Here is a 14,887-nt window from a genome sequence, read left to right on the forward strand (position 1 = left end):
ATTATATTAATTTGGGTAAGATGATATCTTATTTTGGTTCCCTTTTGCATTTCTCTAAAGATTTAGTCATCTTAAGCACCTTCTCATATTCTGGTTGGCCATTTGTATATCATCTTTAGAGACGTGTCTATTTAAAGTCGTTTGCTCATTTGTTAATCAGATTATTTGTTTTTAGTTAAGTTGCAGGAGTTCTTTACATATTTTAGATAGTAACACCTTATCAGATATGTGATAAGTTATATTTCACTCTTGATTGTATCCTTTGATTCATAGCAGTTTTGAGTTTGATGTAGTCTCATTTGTCTATTTTTGCTTCTGCTGCCTGTGCTTTTCATGTCATATCCAAGAAATCGATTCTAAATCCAACATCAAGAAGTTTTCAGCTATTATTTTCTTTTAGGGGTTTGATAGTTTGGCACTGTGTGTTTAGACTTTTAATATATTTTGAATTAATTTTGTATATGGTGTAAGTGTCCAGCTTCTTCCTCGTGTATGTGGATATCCAACTGGCCCAGCATTATTTGTTGAAGAGACTCTATTTCACCACTGAGAGATATGGGCACGCTTGTCGAAAATCATTTGCTCGTATAAATACAGTGGGGTATCTCTGGGGTCCCTAGTCTTCTCCATTGGCCTGTATATCTGTCTTGCTATCAGTACCACATTGTTTTCATTAATAAATTTTTGCGGTAAGTTTTGAAATCAGGAATTGTGAGACCACAAACTTTATTCTTTTGTAAGACTGCTTTGAACATTCAAGGGTCCCTTGAAATTCCTTATGAATTTTAATGTAGATTTTTCTATTTCTGAACAAAAAACTGTTGGGATTTTAATAGGATTTGCACAGAATCCGTAGATAGCTTTAGACAGTATTGACATCTTAACAATACTAAGGGCTTCCCTGGTGGCACAGTTGTTAAGAATCCGCCTGCCAGTTCAGGAGGCACAGGTTCGAGCCCTGGTCTGGGAAGATCCCACGTGCCGCGGAGCAACTAAGCCCGTGCGCTACAGCTACTGAGCCTGTGCTCTAGAGCCCGCGTGCCACAACTACTGAGCCCTCGTGCCACAACTACTGAAGCCTGCACACCTAGCGCCCGTGATCCGCAACAAAGAGAAGCCACTGCAATGAGAAGCACGCGCACCGCAACAAAGAGTAGCCCCCGCTCGCCGCAACTAGAGAAAGCCTACACACGGCAGAGAAGACCCAAAGCAGCCAAAATTTAAAAATAAATTTTAAAAAAAATTAATAAAAAAAACAATAGTAAGTCCTCCAATCCATGAATACAGGATGTCTTTCCATGTATTTGTGTTTTCTTTAGTGTTTTCCATCAATGTTTTTAAATTTTCAGTGTACAAGTCTTTCTCTTCCTTGGTTAGGTTTATTCCTCAGAATTTAATCTTTTGATGGTATTGTAAATGGAATTATTTTATTTTATTTTATTTATTTATGGCTGTGTTGGGTCTTCGTTTCTGTGCGAGGGCTTTCTCTAGTTGTGGCAAGTGGGGGCCACTCTTTTTTTTTTTTTTTTTGTGGTACGCGGGCCTCTCACTGTTTTGGCCTCTCCCGTTGCAGAGCACAGGCTCCGGACGCGCAGGCTCAGCGGCCGTGGCTCACGGGCCCGGCCGCTCCGCGGCATGTGGGATCTTCCCGGACCGGGGCACGAGCCCGCATCCCCTGCATCGGCAGGCGGACTCTCAACCACCGCGCCACCAGGGAAGCCCTGTAAATGGAATTCTTAATTTCCTTTACATGTTGTTCATTTAACCTAAAGTTTTATATTTTTATAAAACTTCCTTGTTTCATTAATTTATAAAAGGCAGCCTCCTATTTCAGATTCTACTATTTCCTAGATCCAGAACACCATCACCTAGAGGTGCCTGGCGTCCTCATTTTCGTTTCTCTTCCTTTCCTTCCACTCACTGATGTGAGTATTTTCTAAGTCATCTGGTGTGATTCTGCATTTCTCTCAGAAGGAATTAATCTGTGTGTAAGTGTTTTCAGTGTGTCCATGAGAGGAGGGAGCCTCCTGCGTGGTGTCATGGTGACATCACCCAATACATTCTTTTTTTTTTAACACCTTTATTGGAGTATAATTGCTTTACAATTTTGTGTTAGTTTCTGCTGTAAAACAAAGTGAATGAGCTATACGTATACATATATCCCCATATCCCCTCCCTCTTATGTCTCCCTCCCACCCTCCCTATCCCACCCCTCTAGGTGGTCACAAAGCATCGAGCTGATTTCCCTGTGCTATGTGGCTACATCCCACTAGCTATCTATTTTACATTTGGTAGTGTATATATGTCCGTGCCACTCTCTCACTTCATCCCAGCTTACCCTTCCCCCTCCCCGCATCCTCAAGTCCATTCTCTACGTCTGCGTCTTTCTTCCTGTCCTGCTCCTAGGTTCATCAGAACCTTTTTTTTAGATTCCATATATATGTTAGCATATGGTATTTGTTTTTCTCTTTCTGACTTACTTCACTCTGTATGACAGACTCTGGGTCTATCCACCTCACTACAGATAACTCAATTTCATTGCTTTTTATGGCTGAGTAATATTCCATTGTATATATGTGCCACATCTTCTTTATCCATTCATCTGTTGACGGACACTTAGGTTGCTTCCATGTCCTGGCTATTGTAAATAGCGCTGCAATGAACGTTGTGGTACATGCTTCTTTTTTTTTTTTTTTTAATTTATTTTTGGCTGCATTGGGTCTTCATTACTTCTTGCAGGCTTTCTCTAGTTGCGGTGAGCGGGGGCTGCTCTTCGTTGTGGTGCACTGGCTTCTCATTGCAGTGGCTTCTCTTCTTGCAGAACACAGGCTCTAGGTGCTCGGGCTTCAGTAGTTGTGGCTCAAGGCTCTAGAGTGCAGGCTCAGTAGTTGTGGCACACAGGCTTAGTTGCTTCGTGGCATGTGGGATCTTCCCGGACCAGGGCTCGAACCCGTGTCCCCTGCATTGGCAAGCAGATTCTTAACCACTGTGCCACCAGGGAAGTTCCCCTGATTCTTTTTGAATTATGGTTTTCTCAGGGTATATGCCCAGTAGTGGGATTGCTGGGTCGTATGGTGGCTCTATTTTTAGTTTTTTGAGGAACCTCCATACTGTTCTCCATAGTGGCTGGACCAATTTACATTCACACCAACAGTGCAAGAGGGTTCCCTTTTCTCCACCCCCTCTCCAGCATTTATCGTTTGTAGATTTTTTGATGATGGCCATTCTGACTGGTGTGAGGTGATACCTCATTGTAGTTTTGATTTGCATTTCACTAATGATTAGTGATGCTGAGCATCCTTTTATGTGTTTGTTGGCAATCTGTATATCTTCTTTGGAGAAAGGTCTATTTAGGTCTTCTGTCCATTTTTGGATTGGGTTGTATGTTTTTTTGATATTGCGCTGCATGAGCTGCTTGTATGTTTTGGAAATTAATCCTTTGTCAGTTGCTTTGTTTGCAAATATCTTCTCCCATTCTGAGGGTTGTCTTTTCATCCTGTTCATGGTTTCCTTTGCTGTGCAAAAGCTTTTAAGTTTCATTAGGTCCCATTTGTTTATTTTTGTTTTTATTTCCATTTCTCTAGGAGGTGGGTCAAAAAGGATCTTGCTGTGATTTATGTCATAGAGTGTTTTGCCTGTGTTTTTCTCTAAGAGTTTTATAGTGTCTGGCCTTACATTTAGGTCTTTTAACCATTTTGAGTTTATTTTTGTGTATGGCGTTAGGAAGTGTTCTAATTTCATTCTTTTACATGTAGCTGTCCAGTTTTCCCAGCACCACTTACTGAAGAGGCTGTCTTTTCTCCATTGCATATTCTTGCCTCCTTTATCAAAGATAAGGTGATCATATGTGTGTGGGTTTATCTCTGGGCTTTCTGTCCTATTCCATTGATCTATATTTCTGTTTTTGTGCCAGCACCGTACTTTCTTTTCTTCCGTTTTTCTTTCTCAAGATTGCTTTGGCTGTTTGGGGTCTTTTGTGTTTCCATACAAATTGTGAAATTTTTTGTCCTAGTTCTGTGAAAAAAGGCCATCGGTAGTTTGATAGGGACTGCCTTGAATCTGTAGATTGCTTTGGGTAGTATAGTCATTAACAATGTTGATTCTTCCAGTCCAAGAACATGGTATATCTCTCCATCTGTTTGTATCGTCTTTAATTTCTTTCATCAGTGTCTTATAGTTTTCTGCATACAGATCTTCTGTCTCCTTAGGTAGGTTTATTCCTAGGGTATTTTATTCTTTTTGTTGCAATGGTAAATGGGAGTGTTTCCTTAGTTTCTCTTTCAGATTTTTCATCATTAGTTTATAGGAATGCAAGAGATTTCTCTGCATTAATTTTGTATCCTGCTACTTTACCAGATTCATTGCTTAGCTCTAGTAGTTTTCTGGTGGCATCTTTAGGATTCTCTGTGTATAGTATCATGTCATCTGCAAACAGTGACATCTTTACTTCTTTTCCTATTTGGATTCCTTTTATTTCCTTTTCTTCTCTGATTGCTGTGGCTAAAACTTCCAAAACTATGTTGAATAATAGCGGCGAGAGTGGGCAACCTCGTCTTCTTCCTGGTCTTAGTTGAAATGGTTTCAGTTTTCACCATTGAGAATGATGTTGGCTGTGGGGTTGTCATATATGACCTTTATTATGGTGAGGTAAGTTCCCTCTATGCCTACTTTCTGGAGGGTTTTTATCATAAATGGGTGTTGAATTTTGTCACAAGCTTTCTCTGCATCTATTGAGATGATCATATGGTTTTACTCCTTCAATTTGTTAACATGGTTTATCACATTGATTTGCGTATATTGAAGAATCTTTGCATTCTTGTGATAAACCCCACTTGATCATGGTATATGATCCTTTTAATGTGCTGTGGGATTCTGTTTGCTAGTATTTTGTTGAGGATTTTTGCATCTATGTTCATCACTGATATTGGCCAGTAGTTTTCTTTTTTGTGATATCTTTTTCTGCTTTTGGTATCAGGGTGATGGTGGCCTCACAGAATGAGTCTGGGAGTGTTCCTCCCTCTGCTATATTTTGGAAGAGTTTGAGAAGAATAGGTGTTAGCTCTTCTCTAAATGTTTGATAGAATTCGCCTGTGAAGCCATCTGGTCCTGGGCTTTTGTTTGTTGGAAGACTTTTGATCACAGTTTCAATTTCAGTGCTTGTGATTGGTCTGTTTATATTTTCTGTTTCTTCCTGGTTCAGTCTTGGCAGGTTGTGCTTTTCTAAGAGTTTGTCCATTTCTTCCAGGTTGTCCATTTTATTGGCATAGAGCTGCTTGTAGTAATCTCCCATGATCCTTTGTATTTCTGCAGTGTCAGTCGTTACGTCTCCTTTTCATTTCTAATTCTACGGATTTGCGTCTTCTCCCTTTTTTTCTTTTTGAGTCTGGCTAATGGTTTATCAATTTTGTTTACCTTCTCAAAGAACCAGCTTTTAGTTTTATTGATCTTTGCTATTTCTTTTGTTTCTTTTTCATTTACATCTGAACTGATCTTTGTGATTTCTTTCCTTTTGTTAACTTTGGGGGTTTTTTGTTCTTCTTTCTCTAATTGCTTTAGGTGTAAGCTTAGGTTGTTTATTTGAGATTTTTCTTGTTTCTTGAGGTAGGATTGTATTGCTATAAACTTCCCTCTTAGAACTGCTTTTGCCACATCCCATAGGTTTTGGGTTGTCGTGTTTTCATTGTCATTTGTTTCTAGGTATTTTTTTTTATTTCCTCTTTGATTTCTTCAGTGATCCCTTGGTTATTTAGTAGTGCATTGTTTAGCCTCCATGTGTTTGTATTTTCTATAGAATTTTTCCTGTAACTGATGTCTAGTCTCATAGCATTGTGGTCAGAAAAGATACTTGATACGATTTCAGTTTTCTTAAATTGACCAAGGCTTGATTTGTGACCCAAGTTATGATTTATCCTGGAGAATGTTCCATGAGCACTTGAGAAGAAAGTGTAATCTGCTGTTTTTGGATGGAATGTCCTATAAATGTCAATCAAGTCCATGTTGTTTAATGTGTCATTTAAAGCTTGTGTTCCCTTATTTATTTTCATTTTGGATGATCTGTCCGTTGGTGAAAGTGGGGTGTTAAAGTCCCCTACTATGATTGTGTTACTGTCGATTTCCCCTCTTATGGCTGTTAGCATTTGCCTTATGTATTGAGGTGCTCCTATGTTGGGTGCATAAATATTTACAATTGTTATATCTTCTTCTTGGATTGATCCCTCAATCATTATGTAGTGTCCTTCATTGTCTCTTGTAGCAGTCTTTGTTTTAAAGTCTATTTTGTCTGATATGAGAATTGCTACTCCAGCTTTCTTTTGATTTCCATTTGCGTGGACTATCTTTTTCCATCCTCTCACTTTTAGTCTGCATGTGTCCCTAGGTCTGAAGTGGGTCTCTTGTAGACAGCATATGTACGGGTCTTGTTTTTGTATCCATTCAGCCAGTCTGTCTTTTGGTTGGAGCATTTAAGGTAATTATCGATATGTATGTTCCTATTACCATTTTCTTAATTGTTTTGGGTTTGTTATTGTCTTTTCCTTCTCTTGTGTTTTCTGCCTAGAGAAGTTCCGTTAGCATTTGTTGTAGAGCTGGTTTGGTTGTGATGAATCCTCTTAGCTTTTGCTTGTCTGTAAGGTTTTTAATTTCTCCGTTGAATCTGAATGACATCCTTGCTGGCTAGAGTAATCTTGGTTGTAGGTTTTTCCCTTTCATCACTTTAAATATGTCCTGCCACTCCCTTCTGACCTGCAGAGTTTCTGCTGAAAGATCAGCTCTTAACCTTATGGGGATTCCCTTGTACGTCGTTTGTTGCTTTTCCCTCACTGCTTTTAATATTTTTTCTTTGTATTTAATTTTTGGTAGGTTGATTAATACGTGTCTTGGCATGTTTCTCCTTGGATTTATCCTGTATGGTACTCTCTGTGCTTCCTGGAGTTGATTGACTATTCCCTTACCCATCTTAGGGAAGTTTTCAACTATAATCTCTTCAAATATTTTCTCAGTCCCTTTTTTTTTTCTCTTCTTCTTCTGGGACCTCTATAATTCAAATATTTGTGCGTTTAATGTTGTCCCAGAGGTCTCTGAGATTGTCCTCAATTCTTTTCATTCTTTTTTCTTTATTCTGCTCTGTGGTAGTTATTTCCACTATTTTATCTTCCAGGTCACTTATCCATTCTTCTGCCTCAGTTTTTCTGCTATTGATTCCTTCTGGAGAATTTTTAATTTCATTTATTGTGTTGTTCATCATTGTTTGCTTGCTCTTTAGTTCTTCTAGGTCCTTGTTAAACATTTCTTGTATTTTCTCCATTCTAGTTCCAAGATTTTGGATCATCTTTACTGTCATTACTCTGAATTCTTTTTCAGGTAGACTTTCCTATTTCCTCTTCATCTGTTAGGTCTGGTGGGTTTTTGCCTTGCTCCTCCATCTGCTGTGTGTTTCTCTGTCTTCTCATTTTGCTTAACTTACTGTGTTTGGGGTCTTCATTTCACAGGCTGCAGGTTCATAGTTCCCATTGTTTTTGGTGTCTGCCTCCAGTGGGTAAGCTTGGTTCAGTGGGTTGTGTAGGCTTCGTGGTGGAGGGGACTGGTGCCTGTGTTCTGGTGGATGAGGCTGGATCTTGTCTTTCTGGTGGGCAGGACCGGGTCTGGTGGTGTGTTTTGGGGTACCTGTGACCTTGTTATGATTTTAAGCAGCCTGTCTACTAATGGGTGAGGTTGTGTTCCTGTCTTGCTAGTTGTGTGGCATGGAGTGTCCAGCACTGTAGCTTGCTGGTCGTTGAGGGGAGCTGGGTCTTAGCATTGAGATGGAGATCTCTGGGAGGGCTTTCACCATTTGATATTACATGGGGCCGGGAGGTCTCTGGTGGACCAGTGTCTGGAATTTGGCTCTCCCACCTCAGAGGCTCAGGCCTGACACCCGGCCAGAGCACCAAGGCCTGTTCTTTAGGAATTCTGGGGTATTTTTGTTCTTTGTTTTCTTTCTTTCAGGTATGTTTTTTTTCTTACTTAGTTGCAGTGAAATTTCCAGGAATGAAGCAATAGGCAGGTGAATGGTCTCCAATACGAAGCCAGGCATTTGTCAAGCTCTTGCTAGTTCTTTTTTTCCTGGTTTCCCTGGAGGGAGAACCAGGAGGTGGTGCTGGGCTCTGTCCCTACTGCTTCCCCATGCAGACTGGTACACACACGTCCTCCCGCTGCCTCTGCTCTTGGAGGGGCAGACTGTGAACACACGTCCCAGTCCGGGGGCATGTAGGGCCGTGGTATGGACCGTCTGTGTAGTTCTCACTCTTTCCCGTCTGCCATAGATCGGCTGCTTCACCCTCTCCTGACAGCCTCAAATGCTTCCCTTCCAGTTATGAAGGGATCTTTATAGTCCTTTCTGGAGTCCAGGGTCTTCTGCTAGTTTTCAGCCGGTGTTCTGTGAGAACTGTTGCATCTATAGATGTATTCCTGATGCAACCGTGGAGATAGATGAACTCCACGTCCACCCCTACTCCTCCATCTTGAATCCCGATACATTCTTGAAATATTCAGGATGATCATGAATTCTAAGAGGGGTAGAGTACGTTCTTTGTCTCCTGTCAATTATTCATGTACTCAGTACATTTTATTTAACACCTATTATGTGTCAACAGTGTTGTTGAACAAGACAGACATGGTTCCTAAGTTCATGGACCTTACATGAAGGGGGAGAACAGGACATATTGATACAGGTGAAGAGAAATAAATACAAAATAATAATGGTGAAAGTTATAACTGATGTCAGGTGTATGTCCTCCAGGTGAAGCCATTTCTCTGGAGTATGATGGTGTCTGTCTTCCTCAGGAGAAGAAAAGAGTGAGAATCCCTTCCCAATGTTGGTTATGTAAGAAGGCTGCTGATGTCAACGCCAGCACAGCCTCCTTTCTGCTTCAGGCCACTTTGAAGCCCTCTCCATGTCTTTTCAGAAAGATGTCCTAAGAACTGCAAACCAGGCAGCTCTGAAAAACCATGTATCTTATACAGATAGCAGTTGGGTCTCTGGCCAATGTCATCATTTTCTTCCACAGCATCTCTCCAATCTTGCTTGGCCACAAGCAGAGGCCCACCCACATGGCTGTGGCTAATTTCCTGGTTCTTCTCTCCTCTGGGACTCCCCACAAAGGGGCAGCTTTTGTTTCAAGGAACTCCCTGTCCAGTCTTGGGTGTAAATTTGTATATTATATAGAGTGGCTCGCGGCACCACCCTGTGCTCCACCTGTATCCTGAGCACCTATCAGTTCTTCACCCTCATCCCCAGGGGAGGGGAGTGGATGATGCTCAGCAGTAGAGCCCCCAAGGTCATTGGTCCTTCCTGTTGCACCTGCTGGGTGCTTAGGGTCTTAATGAATATCTTTGTTTCTGTGACAGTCACTGGTCCACAGTACATGGGAAATGAAACCGACAACCAAGGGCAGTGGTTCTGTTCATCCTCAAGTCCCTTTGCAGACATTGTCATCCTGTGGTCCATCTCTGATGCCATGTTTATTGGCCTCATGATCTGGTCCAGTGGCTACATGGTGCTTCTCCTGCACAGACCCACGGGAGAGTGCAGTATATTCACACCCCCACTGGCTACCACAAATGTCCCCCGGAGACCAGAGCCACCCACACCATCCTAATGCTGGTGGTCACCTTTGTCAACTTTTACACACTAAATTCCATTTTCGTTTTTTATACCACTACTTTTATAGATTCTCATCTGTGGTTAATGCAGGCCATTCATATTTTGGCTTTATGTTTCCCCACTTTTACCCCCTTCCTGTTGATCCTTAGGGATCCTAGAACTCCTAGGGTCTGCTTGGGAGTTGTTGAAATCACGGTTGAAATGTTAAATGTATATGTCAGTTTCTATAACATCCACAATTACTACATTTAGTCATCATTTACCAGTTACCCATTGTTACAAACTTTGTTAAAAACATGTATAACTTCATACTTATGATTTTAACCATCCTTAAGTGTATAATGCAGTGACATTAAACGCATTCACAATGCGTACAGCCATCACCACTTCCTATACCCAAGACTTGGTATCATTAAAAGAATCACTCGCCCTTCTCTCAGCCCAAAGGGCCCTCTATTCTACTCACTGTCTCTATGGATTGCCTGTTCCAGGTACTTCATATAAGTGAAGTCATATAGTATTTGTCCTTCTGCATCTGCCTTGTCTCTCTAACTGAAATGTTTTCAAAGTTGTCCCACCTTGTAGCAGATATCAAACTTTCGCTTTTATGGCTGAAATCTAGTCCATTCTATGTACATACAAGATTTCATTTATTCATTCAGTCACTGATGGACACTTGAGTTGTTTTCATCTTTTGGCTATTGTGATTAGTGCTGGTATGAACATGGGTGTACAAGTATCTGTCAAATCCCTGCTTTCAGTTTTGTTGGATATATACCTAGGAGAAATTGCTGTGTCATATGGTATCTCTATGTTTAACCTTCTGAGAAATCGCCAAACTTTCCCACAGCTGCTGCAATATTTTATATTCCCACCAGCAATGAACAAGCATTCCAGTTTCTCCACATCTTCTGCAATACTTGTTATTTTCCATTTCTTGACTATATCCATCCTAGCAGGTGTGAGGCGGTATCTCACTGTTGTTTTTTTTAACATCTTTACTGGAGTATAATTGCTTTACATTGTTGTATTAGTTTCTGCTGTATAACAAAGTGAATGAGCTATAGGTGTACATATATCCCCATATCCCCTCCCTCTTATGTCTCCCTTCCACCCTCCCTATCCCACCCCTCTAGGTGGTCACAAAGCACCGAGCTGAGCTCCCTGTGCTATGCGGCTGCTTCCCACTAGATATCGGTTTTACATTTGGTAGTGTATATATGTCCATGCCACTCTCTCACTTCGTCTCAGCTTACCCTTCCCCCTCCCCATGTTCTCAAGTCCATTTTCTACGTCTGCGTCTTTCTTCCTGTCCTGCCCCTAGGTTCTTCAGAGCCTTTTTTTTTTTTTTTTTAGATTCCATATATACGTGTTAGCATATGGTATTTTGTTTTTCTCTGACTTACTTCACTCTATGACAGACTCTAGGTCCATCCACCTCACTACAAATAACTCAGTTTTGTTTCTTTTTATGGCTGAGTAATATTCCATTGTATATGTGTGCCACATCTTCTTTATCCATTCATCTGTCAGTGCACACTTGGGTTGCTTCCATGTCCTGGCTATTGTAAATAGTGGTGCAATGAACATTGTCTCACTGTTTTGATTTGCATTTCCCCAACGGCTAATGATGTTGAGCATCTTTTCAAGTATTTACTGGCAGTTTATCTTTGGAAAACTGTCTATTCAAGTCCTTGCACGTTTTTGTATGGGGTCGGCTTTTAAAATTTATTTATATTTTATTTTTGGCTGCGGTGGGTCTTTGCTACTGTGCATGGGCTTTCTCTAGTTGCAGCGAGTGGGGGCTACTCTTTGTTGCAGTGCGCAGGCTTGTCATTGCGGTGGCTTCTCTTGTTGTGGAGCACGGGCTCTAGGCACCTGGGCTTCAGTAGTTGTGGCACATGGGCTTAGTTGCTCCAGTGTGGGATCTTCCCAGACCAGGGCTCAAACCCGTGTCCCCTACATTGGCAGGTGGATTCTTAACCACTGCACCACCAGGGAAGTCCCAACCCTGGGGTTGGTTTTGTTGTTAGTTTTTCAGAGTATTTTATATATTTTGAATATTAAATCCTTTTCAGTATAAGATTCACAAATATTTTCTACCAGTCAGTAGTTTGCTGCTATGGGTGGGGCGCAGTTCTTTAGAGACTGGTGAGTCTGTCGCTGCAGGTGTGCCATCCAGGGAAAGGGGATATGAGTGGAGATTAAACTACATCCATCATGGTACCATTTTTAGTATTTGTCTTCTGTTTAATTCACATTCTCAAATAATCGTCATTTGCCTTTATAATGATTGAAGGTAATGAGGCTTAATCAGGTTTGCCAGCGTGATTGAAGTGAGGCGATTTGAAGTCATCAGTTGGAACATTCCGAAAGGCAACACAGAAGCAATTCCGCCATAGTCCTATTGTGAACCTCTCCCCCACTGTTTATTCCCCTTTGAATGTGTCGGGTTAACTGCTACAGGGTCCCCTCCCCCCCATATATGCACTAACACCAAACTGTTCCCAGCCAAGGTACAATTATCATTTTAAAATTCTCCAGGGGAAGGGGCTGCGAGGGGGTGTGTAGAGGAAACTAGGTCTCCTGAATGTAAACGATGGTTGAGGGTAGACAAGAGTTCCCCAGCTGTGAGGCGGGGGGGGGGGGGGGGGGGGCGACTGATGACCCTGTTATCTAGTTTTGTGTGCTTGAAAACGTCGGTTAAAATCGTATTTTAAGGAGCAAACGTTAAATAGTACTCTTGGAAATCATGTGTTCGAACAGAAGTAAACTGATGTGGATGAAACAAAGAATTCGCCGTAGTAGAATAAGAGCAGGAAGACACGCTCAACAGGAAACGAAAGACAGCAAAGAGAGCTTGCTGAAAAGCTCTTGGGAAACCTATGGTTGTCCCGGGGGTTGGGGACCCTGTGGGCTTTCAGCTGGTATGGTTGGCAGGCACTAGAATTCCCGCAAAGTACAAGGAGCTGCTGGGAGCAAGCTTTTTCTCAGTCAGGTAGTAAATACTTCGGGCCGGAGGGTCTCTGTGACGCCTGTTTAACGCTGCCTTTGTATGGAGAAGCCGCCCTAGACGACGGGTGTGGCTGCATGCCAGTAAAACTTTATTTACACAGTGAGCGTCCCTTTCCACCCTCCGACCACAGGGCCCACAGGGCGCTGACCCCTGAACTGGGGCATCAGCTGACGTGTGTGGGTTTCACTCCCGCACAGTAAAGGGCTGGTTACACCGACTGAAAGCAGGAATGAGGGCGTTGGTTCCAGTGTGGCAGGAGACGGACGGGCGTTCTGCAGAGGGCAGACCGTTCTGAAAAGTATTTCTGCTTTAAAGGAAACGTGGGGCAAAGGCAGAGTCTGGCTGAGGCCGAGTCTGGGCCTGAACTGGAGTTTCCGTGTGAGAAAAATTAAGACGGGGTGAGACTGAAACCCCGTGAGCTTGTGCAGCGCAGGGCGGTCAACACCGATGTGCACATGCGTGAGAAGGGGGCATCTGCAGGGACAGGTGAGAGGGAGGGTGCAGGTGAGTGTGGGGACGTGCTGAGGGCGTACGTGCAGACGGGCACAGGGGACCAGGGTGCCTGGGAGACGAAGCGTGTCCAACGCTGGCGCCCAGCTGCCCGGTGTCGCCTCCGCGCCCGCCGCCCTCGGTCTCTGGCGCCACCTGCTGGCCACAGGCCCACAAGCCGCTCCCCGACCCTAAACCAGAACAGCCCTGGGTGGGGGCTTGTCCCTTCAACCCCCTGGACACAGACGTCCGGTTGGAGGCGCACGCACAACGGCCCGGGCGGCGGGCGTGAACCACCAGGAAGGGACGAGTCACTACAGACCAAACGCTCGGGCCTACGGGGCGGGAGCCCTCAGGCGGCAGCTCCCACTGAGATGGTGGCCGGAACACTCTAGAAAGCGTGATACACGAGGAGACCCAAGGTTCTGGAGCTCCTGTGTACTTCACGCTGTAAGGAATGAAAAGGAGGACGCCCGGGAGGTGATGCTGCCTCACGGGCACGTGGCTGCCCGGGTTGTAGTGGTTTCTCCTCGTTCTGACAAATAAGGAAACCACCAGAAAGATTGCAGTCTCTAACTTTAAACCCTTCCACTAGCGTAAACTACAGTCCCACGTTCCCGTCGTTGCCTTCCTCTGCATTTTTTAAGAGGTGGCGGGCAGGCTCTGCGGCATCACACCCAGTGAAACAGGGGGTCTGGCTCATGTCTGGAGGGGGAGGGTCCTCGGGGACCCCGGGACTGGAACAGGAGGGCTCAGGAGCCCGAGAGTCAGGAGCAGGGATCAGGATGGCCCCCAAGGATGGTACCCCTGCCCTTGGCAACTGCCCCCCCCCCCCCCCGGGCCACCTCCCCACTCCCACAGTCCAGGTGGCCAGGAGCCCGCCCCCCACACCCCGTAAGCCCAAGAGACACAGCACCTTGAGTCCTGAACCAACCGACTGGACCGAGTTCCCTGGGCCCCGTCCTTGGGGAAAGGTGGTGGTCCCCTCTTCCAACTATCTGGATCCCACAAAGCTCCAATCACCGCAGGTGCGCAGGAGGGAGCCTGGCCCGACCAGTCCAGGGCCACTGATTCTAACTCCCACCTCTGACCTGTACACTCGCTCCTGTTCTAGGACCCATCGAGGCCACTGTGCCACAGCCGTGTCTGAGGCTCCCCAGTCACCCCCCCACACCGTGGGAAGTGGGCGCCACTGGAGGCAGGTCAGTGCAGGCCAGCCTGGGCGCACCCTCTGGCCCCTGGTGGTCTGCATGTACCCGTGCCCTCGCTCGCCCCATGCCAGGGCACCTCCTGGGAAAGAACAAAGGCCAGTTGATCCCGCGGTGCCCGGCCCATGGGATGGAGTCCCCCAGTGCCCCTGAGCCAGCTGTTAAAAGGAATCACTTCGAGAACAAACCGGGGCGGGGACCTGACCCCACGAGCGTGGAGGGAGCCCACGTGGAGCCCCCATCACCCAGCCGGGACTGCGGGACTACGGGGCCTGGACCAGGCGACGCTCGCTGTTCCTGGGGGCGACAGTGGCTTCACCTTGCCGGCTGGCCTGCAGACCCCCTGGGGCCCAGCCTAGAGAACAAACAGCAGGAGGCACCTGTGGTCTCCGAGCTCAGCCAGCAGCAGCCGAAGCGGGTCTCCAGTGGTGCCACGCTGGGCACAGGAGGATGGCTGGAGTGTGTCTGAGGTGTGTCAAGTGCGTGCCGCCTCGGTAAGGACTCCCCCATCCTCACTGACAACTCATGAGCCCT

The 14,887-nt window shown here is 44.8% G+C and overlaps 1 protein-coding gene across 1 annotated transcript; it reads left to right on the forward strand.

Annotated features, from left to right (window-relative positions):
• Nucleotides 1-8,985: 8,985 nt before the first annotated feature.
• LOC103089143 (vomeronasal type-1 receptor 4-like) lies at nt 8,986-14,822 on the forward strand. Its single transcript, XM_082931429.1, is given in 7 exon segments — nt 8,986-9,196; nt 9,199-9,549; nt 9,552-9,808; nt 13,085-13,356; nt 14,007-14,039; nt 14,260-14,327; nt 14,428-14,822. Coding segments are annotated over 7 exon segments (1,587 nt in total).
• Nucleotides 14,823-14,887: the final 65 nt, after the last annotated feature.

The sequence above is a fragment of the Lipotes vexillifer genome, unplaced genomic scaffold (genome assembly GCF_000442215.2).
Source record: "Lipotes vexillifer unplaced genomic scaffold, Lipotes_vexillifer_v1.1 scaffold1223, whole genome shotgun sequence".
NCBI lineage: Eukaryota > Metazoa > Chordata > Mammalia > Artiodactyla > Lipotidae > Lipotes > Lipotes vexillifer.